General features: G+C 37.1%; 1 protein-coding gene across 1 annotated transcript in view; it reads left to right on the plus strand.

Annotated features, from left to right (window-relative positions):
* The window catches only part of TES (testin LIM domain protein), a 28,585-nt gene extending 20,997 nt beyond the window's left edge, over positions 1-7,588 (plus strand). The window contains exons 4-7 of the mRNA XM_082280811.1: positions 403-738; positions 4,052-4,267; positions 4,795-4,953; positions 6,152-7,588. Of these exons, the coding sequence (XP_082136937.1) occupies positions 403-738; positions 4,052-4,267; positions 4,795-4,953; positions 6,152-6,343 (903 nt within the window). The 3' untranslated portion in view covers positions 6,344-7,588. The remainder of the gene's footprint in view (positions 1-402; positions 739-4,051; positions 4,268-4,794; positions 4,954-6,151) is intronic.
* Positions 7,589-8,113: the final 525 nt, after the last annotated feature.

The raw sequence follows: 8,113 nt of genomic DNA on the forward strand, positions 1-8,113 counted from the left end.
TTTTTTCTTTATTTAGCTAGAGTTATTTCTTCAGTGGGCTGTATGCCCCAAGCAGATTATTTCAGATTCTATTTTTCTAAGACTATCCTCAGGATCAGTATTTATAGATAGAGACATGGTGCTGTGTTAATGTTATTTACTCAGAGAAGTAATAACTCTTTCCTGTATGTTGTAAAAGGCTTAAAAGGGAGCCTGTCTCTTTCTCTGGGAAGAAGCCAATTAATGCATCTGCTGTATTTTATCTTCATTATTGTTTCAGGAGCTTAATGTTTATGGAAAGAACCTTGTTTTTAATAAATTTGACTGTCACTAAAAACTGTACAGATTATTTTAGTTGTGTTTGCTTATGAGAATGGGTATGTAGTTGAAGTGCCATCTGATATCTAACTCTTCCTGATTCAGGCTAGACAATACATGCAGATGTTACCAAAGGAGAAGCAGCCTGTTGCTGGCTCAGAAGGCGCACAGTACAGGAAGAAGCAGTTGGCAAAGCAGCTGCCTGCTCACGATCAGGATCCTTCAAAATGCCACGAGCTTTCCCCCAGTGAAGTTAGGCATATGGAACAATTTGTGAAGAAGTACAAAAAAGAGGCACTTGGTGTAGGACATGTCAAGCTCCCTGGTGAAGTGGAAGTGAGAGCTCCTGATGAGAATAACTTGAAAAATGGTGACAGAGGTATCTCATCTGCTGTTGGAACAATGGAGGAGAAGTCCCCAAATCAGAAAGCATCTCAATATGTAAGTATAAGAAGGGAAAGATAAAGCAAGAAGGTATATTATCATCTGAGTGCTCTATTTGGTCATTTTAGCCCAATTAAATTGTTTGTTAATTTGGAATAGTAAAAATCTGGGGAGCAAAAGGAAGAAGGGGAACTGGAAAATGTGAATGTCTGCATGGAGCCTTGGTTTCTGACAGTATTTAATGCACTGCAGCAAATAACTTCCCAGGTGACTCTTTCATCCTCAGTGCAAAAACATGTTAGCTTGGAGATAGTATTAGGGTGGCTTTTACAGAGTAATAATCAAAAAGCTAGTGTCTTATGGACTAATTGCTACATTCTTCTCCTCTTGAAGAGTTTAGTTTAATTTTAATTTTAATTTAATTTAATTTTAATTTAATTTTAATTGTTTTCTCCTCTTTCTTGGAAGAGCACTAAAATTACCCACTTGATAAATTGTGTTAAAAATTAAATGAAACTGAGGAATAATAAAGTTACACCTCCATCCTGTGTCCAACAAGTTGAGCCATACAATGGCTTTTTTGACCAGCCTTTTCATATTCAGCTCCATTTTCTTAACTATTTTTTTTTCTTTGGCATCTGATTTCTCCTTGTAATAGCTCAATGAAAACCAAGGTATGTAGAACCACCTAGTTTTCATTGATATTTCAAAAATCATAGCCTTAATCAAGTATTTCTGACATAACTACTGCTGTGCATGTCTCAGCTACCAATCACAAACACAAAATAGGGGTATCGTTGCTGAAGGAACATTAAATCATTTTAGTGGAGGTAGACGTTACTTAGCAGTGTCAAAAGCTCTACTATAAGCTGATTTCTAGAAATGTTGCTATTATATGTATGAATCCTTAAAATTATTTTCCTGCGCATTGCTTACAGAAAATTAATATACAAGTTCTAGATGGAGAAAAAGTTTTGCTTAACACTGGTTGTAGAACGTAGCTTTTGGTGTTATTGAGAGGTGTGGTGTGGTTTTTTCTTGTTTGTTTTTTAACTGACAGTATATATGACTACTGGTGTGAAATATAAAATCAACACATTTTAGCTTTTTGGACATGGCCACTTACCCTAAAAATTTTCAAGCTGTGCCATTTGGTTACCTGTAGCTATTTGCTAATTATAATTTTTTTTTTTTTTTTTTTTTTTTGGTCACTGTCTTGTTATGGAGAATCTAAGAAACTGCAAAGTTTTTTTACCATGGCTTGATTAGCTTACTGTCATTTTGTCTTAAGTCAAGCTTTCCTTCTGGTTTACTTTGGTTTCACAACAGCAATCCCTAACTTATCTCCTCAAGGAAGACCTACAGAAATACACATCATGCATTGTGCCCTGCTGGCCAACTACCTTGGACTACAATAAGTCAACAGCAGGAGGCACTCTGTCCTCTTGAGTAATTGTATCAGAAGGTGCTTTGTTTTTACATTACACCTGTTTATCACTTCCATACTTTTCTTACTCCAGCACCTGACTATTCTTCCTGCAGTTTAAGCCAAGCATATATTATCACTGTGGCAGTAATTTAGAAAGAGACTTGTAGGTACTTAACAGGGGAAGTGAATATTTGGGTTGCTTACCTATTGTTAGGTACTGAGTCTACACTGGGTTAAATAATTGGGATTTAGATATGTTATTTTAAAGTATTTTGTGGGGGTCTGGTTTCTGCAAGGAGACTCTGTTTTGCCTATACGATTTAGCATTATCTCAACTGCTTTTTAACAGCTCAAAATAAATTGATACAAACAAGAGCCCTTAAATACTTAGCAGAAGTGCCGTCCTTGTCTACACTTTTTTTTATTGGTTCTGCAGCCTTGCTCATCAGATTTTCTTGTACATTGTCTTTCAGACAGAGTTTGAAAGCATGTATTCCTGTAGCTGTGGTAAAAAGAATCTCTTGAAAAAATAATTTTCATTATAGGAATAGACTGCAGTTCTTTGAAACCTGATAAAAAATAAAAAAGCAAACCAAACAACACTAACAACCAGGTCTCCACTATTAATGTAAATATACCTATAATAATTGTCTCTGTGTTTAAAAAATATAAAGCTTTCTCACTATGACTGAAAGCTGAATTAAAGAAAAATAGGTACTCAGCATATTTTCATCTTGTAAAGGAGGAAATTTTATGTACCTTTTAACCACCAAAGCTGGAGATGTTGATGGTAAGCAAATGAATCCCATTGCCTAGACCTGGGTCTCGGCAGCTGCTTAACCTTCCAGTGGACTTCTCTTGGAGTGTGAGGTCTAAAGTAGAAAGGTCAGAAAGCTTTATATACATGCATATTTGAACTTTCCCTTTCATTAGTTTTTCTGCATTCTGTTTCTGTTCCAAGTTATTCTTCCTCTTTTGGTGTCTTTCTGTATATCTTTTGAAATTGTCTGGCATGTGGGATCTGATCAATATATCTTACAGCTGAGGCACTTTATATGTATTTTATTTTTATATGCACGCACAATTAAAGCCATTTGTGGCTGATGTGAGTCACAGAGGAAAACCTTCCCAGGATGTTCAGCCCAGTCTACAGACCAGCTGGAGTGCAGGAAATGCCAAACTGGTGATTAAACTGTAGATAAAAAATTTTTGGTTCAGTAACATAAATCATCTGTGTTTTTTTACTTGATGGCAAAACCCTCTCTGTAAGCAGGTATGGGGCAGAAGGCTGGCTATGAACTCTCTGGAACTATTTGTAGTACAGCTGTGTACATACACTTTGTAGGTTATCCGTAGTCACTCTCCCTGTCCTAAGATCATTACTCACAGGCTGTTGGACAGCAGCCATGGGTGACTAGCATCCCTAGAACACAGCTTTATACAGAATCAGTTTGAAATATGCACTTTTTATTTTCCTCACCAGTGATGCAGATATGGCTTGGTATTCTCATGACCTCTAAGTACAGCCATTTTCTTGTCATGCGTTCTAGTCATAGTTTGTTAGCTTGGATGGAGGCTCATTATTCTCTCCTTGTTCCTGAGCATGTAAGGTTTACAGAGCATAACATGAATTTTGATTGCCTGTTATTTTCTTTAAACACTGGACTGCAATTGCAGAATGTGAATACAGTGAAATACAACAATCCTTTTAAGGAGCACTGATGCTATGACAGTAGAATGTGCATCATCTTGAATTGCTTAGTTAAACCTAAACCATGGTACAAGTATATCCTGTACCACTGATGTGTCTACTCATGGGATTAAACTTATGCTTTCATTTCAGTCTGGAAAGATGGAATTTATTAAATATATCGATAATATGTAATTTTTATAAATATACCTCTCAAAGACTTAATTAACTTGTTAATAACCTCTTTCCAGTCCTGCTATCACTGCAAGCTGAACATGCAGGAAGGTGAGCCAGCTGTCTATGCAGAACGTGCTGGATATGACAAATTGTGGCATCCAGGTTGTTTTGTCTGTTGCACCTGCAGTGAACTTCTAGTAGACATGATCTATTTCTGGAAGAATGGTAACCTGTATTGTGGAAGACATTACTGTGATAGCGAAAGACCCCGCTGTGCTGGATGTGATGAGGTAGGAAATATCCTAGTCCTTTCTTGTGGCTCGTAAGTTTGTTCCCCTGAGAAGTGATTAAGAGTTTTAGTAAAACATTTCAGTGCAGGAAGATGATATGCCTTCAGCAGTTTAGTTAATATTCTAGTTGCAGAGAACTGAAACCAGTATGGACACTGCACATTCAGGAAGATCCATAGTTTGCTTTGGATTTGGTGGTGATTTTGCACAATCTGTGGGGACACAGGATGTAATATGTATGGGCAAATTCTTCCAACAAGTCCCAGTTATGCAGTTGTTTCCCTTATCGGGGCACTAGGGGCTGAACTGACCCTGGGCAGCAACAGGGAACAGCCCTCCTGGGGCCTCTGGCATTTGCGGGCTCTTGGGAGCAGCATGGAGGCTTTTGGGAAACAGTTAAACAATGGTGGAACTGCTGCGAGTTCCTTGGAAATTCCAAAGCATCCAGAGGCTAGATTTATTAAAAGGTGCACTGTTCAATTGAATGTACTTGTTTACTTGTATACTTGTTTATATCTTCCTCATAGCTAATATTCAGCAATGAATATACTCTGGCCGAAGGGCAGAACTGGCATCTGAAACACTTCTGCTGCTTTGACTGTGATTGTGTTTTGGCCGGGGTAACCTATTTAACAGTGAATGACAATCCAGTCTGCAAATCCTGCTACGTGAAGAACCATGCTGCGGTAAGGTCCTTACAGATGTCTTGGTGTTGTGAAGGAAGGGAACATAAGTCCGTGGAGCTTCAAACTCTTACTTTCTCTTAGTCTGGGAGTATCTGAAGAGTATCAATTGAATGCGTGTTTAGGTTTGAGTCAGTCATCTTTTTCCCCTTCGGGAAAAAAACCCACAACTTTAAGCAGGCAAGTGTTTTGTCAGTTCATAAACTTGAACAAAAGCCACTGATGGCAGGGGGGGAAACCTGTTGGAAAAATACCTTGAACTTAGCCAGCGGTGAAGCAGGATTTGGTAACAGAAGGAGTAAAGTGGGTGAAGATGAGTGATGCTGCTAAACATTTAGTTCTCATCAATTGTAGTTCATTGAGCCTGGTGGGAATCAGCTTCAGCTGATCTGCTAAAAGCCTGTAGTGGTAACTGCAGTCTAGGTACTTTTGTTTCTTTTATTTCTAACCACATGTGTTAAAAAGAGTGATTGACAGGATAAAGCTAGAAGTTTGGAAAAGAATGGCAGTTCTTGATTCTTGCTTATTCTGGAAACTAGTCTGAGATGATGGTCCATTCGTATCTGTAAGTTAACTAGCTACTAGTTGGGGGCTCAGTCTAATGTGCAGCTAGATGGTTTATATAGTAAATGGAGAAAAAATTTATTATCTCTAGTTGGCAGTTAATAATATTTTGAGGTGGGTGTGAGGAATTGTTTTTTTGGAGAGGCTTTTTTTTATCCTCTTAAAACATTAATTTTCTTGATCTAAATTATAATTTGTGAACAGCCAGATTTTAAGATGAATTGCATCCCAGACTTTCTAATAACCTTTACTTATTTGGCACTGCCACACAGCCGTCAATGTACAGGAAGATTTGTAGTTAATCTCTTCACATATTTAGGTTAACATATGAAGATCTGTGCTGTTTGACATAAACGGTTTTTATGATTATTTGGCTATTGGGAAATCCTAACCATCATAACTGTCTAAGCTTAGCCCCAGCAGCAAATTACTTGTGTATCCATTTTATTATTCTGTCCCCTCAGCTGAATTCTAATCAAAACACTTAAAGAAAAAAATCAAAAGCTGGAGACTTTTTTAAAAGGCTTATTTTAACACCTGTCTCTCTCCTCCAAAAACATTTAAGAGGTCCAGGTTTTACTGGACTCAAAGAGGGCATGTGTATGCTTCATTTCAGTGTTGTTTTATTTCTAAACAGATCTGCCAAGGCTGTCATAATGCTATAGATCCAGAAGTTCAGCGTGTGACATACAACAACTTCAGCTGGCATGCTATGGAGGAATGCTTCTTGTGTTCCTGTTGCAGCAAGTGTCTAATTGGCCAGAAGTTCATATCTGTGGAAGGGATGCTTTTCTGCTCCGTGGAATGTAAGGAAAAGATGACGTCATAAAAGAAGACATGCACAGAACTAATCAAGTATTGCTGTGTTCCAAAGGCTCTTGCATTTCTACTGTAAAATATAGTGTCAGGACATTTAAAATTACTGCAAGTATTAAATAGCATTTTTCCAAAGATTTTTTTTTAATGTCTAAAACGTCCTATGTAATCTTTGTTTCTTAGCCATAATAATACTTTCTTTTTGCAATACTTTTTGTGAGTCTTATTTCAAATTACTTCTTATCACAGACATGTAAGAAAAAATGTGTTACACGCTCTATACATTCTAAGGGAGCTCTTCGCTGTGAAGAATCTTCTTGCTGTATCTTGGCTAACTGAACAAGAAAATGTGAAAATGCTCCAATTTATCTTGTTTTGTATGATAAATGTAACTCTTCCACCTCTGGTTTCACTAATTTATCATTTGTGTAGTTTTTCTGCTTTCATCAAGCACTTTAGACAAAATGATCAGTTTTACTGCCATGTACAGCTTTGTTTCCCTGAGTTCGAGTATCCAGGGAGAATGACACTTAAAAAAAAAATTTTTGCCTTTAATAATTTCCTTGGTTTTGACACATGGGTTTCTGGGGGATAGTGACTACTCTTATGTCTAGTTTTGAAAATAACTCCACCAGTAGAAAACTGTTGGCTCATGTTTGTTACTTGCTACTGTTCATGCCTGGAAAAGCTTTAATTTTACAAATACTAAAGTTATGTTATAGATAGGGGATGGGGGGTGTTGGTGTTAGAAAATAAGAGCAGGTCTTGCTTAGATTAAAAAAAAATCCACCAGAAGGTAGTGGGTGTCACTTTTAGCCTTTCAGAACTGGCTTCTCTTTTATATCATGAGTGTTCCTTTAGTAAGTTGTGCCTTCTATCAAGAGGGATGTGGCACACAGTACTGTATGCATTTCCAAGAATGTATTTCTGCAAACGGATCCTGCTTTTGATTTTTACATTCTGAACCAAAGCACGAAGAAGTCTTTCCCAGAAGACTTCAGTATTTGAGTGAAAAATTTCACAGCTGTGTATTAGCTTTGCTCTACTAGATAAACCAAATGTGTGGCTTTCTTAAGAATTACAGACCTACAATGAAGCTTCTTAGTTATCTTTGTGCCAGACACTGAATGTCTTTAGCCTAAAAAATTAATAAAATAATTTTTAAAGAAAAGTCTATGCAAGTCTTAGTTCAGTTCTTGTAAGTTTTATGGTGATTGTATTGTAACACCTATCAATAAAATTAGTGTTTTTCACTTAAGTTGTCTACTAATTCTGTTCTTGTTCAATCCCTTTCAGGGGAGGCAAAGAGGAAGGGAAATGTTCCCATACTTTACATTAGCTTGGACGTAATTTCCAAAAAAACTGAAGGCCTGTATTACTATACAGTGGTTACTGTCTTGTGTAACATTGTTAATGTGCTTATAGGTGCAGAACAGTGGGTCTTGTTCCAAAAAATGCACAACTTCAGAGCTTAGTGTAATTTTTTGTTCACATCAACTATTTTAAGACATTGAATGGGAAGTTTTGAATTCATACAAGTGAGGTAATGTATTGAGAAAATAAAGTGCATTGTGATCCTTTGAGTGCTGCAAAAATAACACCCACTGAGATACATTGTGATTTTATATGTTGTCTAAGTTGTAGGCTTTACATCCATGTTCTGGGAGCCTGTACAGCTTTTCTCAGAGATCCTCAGGAAGTACAAAAAAATGTATGTATTTCAGCTCATACCAACAGGGCTGTATCCTTCCCAGATTTGCAGATCTAAATAAGGAACACCAGA

The sequence above is a fragment of the Coloeus monedula genome (assembly GCF_965178545.1).
Source record: "Coloeus monedula genome assembly, chromosome: 4".
Classification (NCBI taxonomy): domain Eukaryota; kingdom Metazoa; phylum Chordata; class Aves; order Passeriformes; family Corvidae; genus Coloeus; species Coloeus monedula.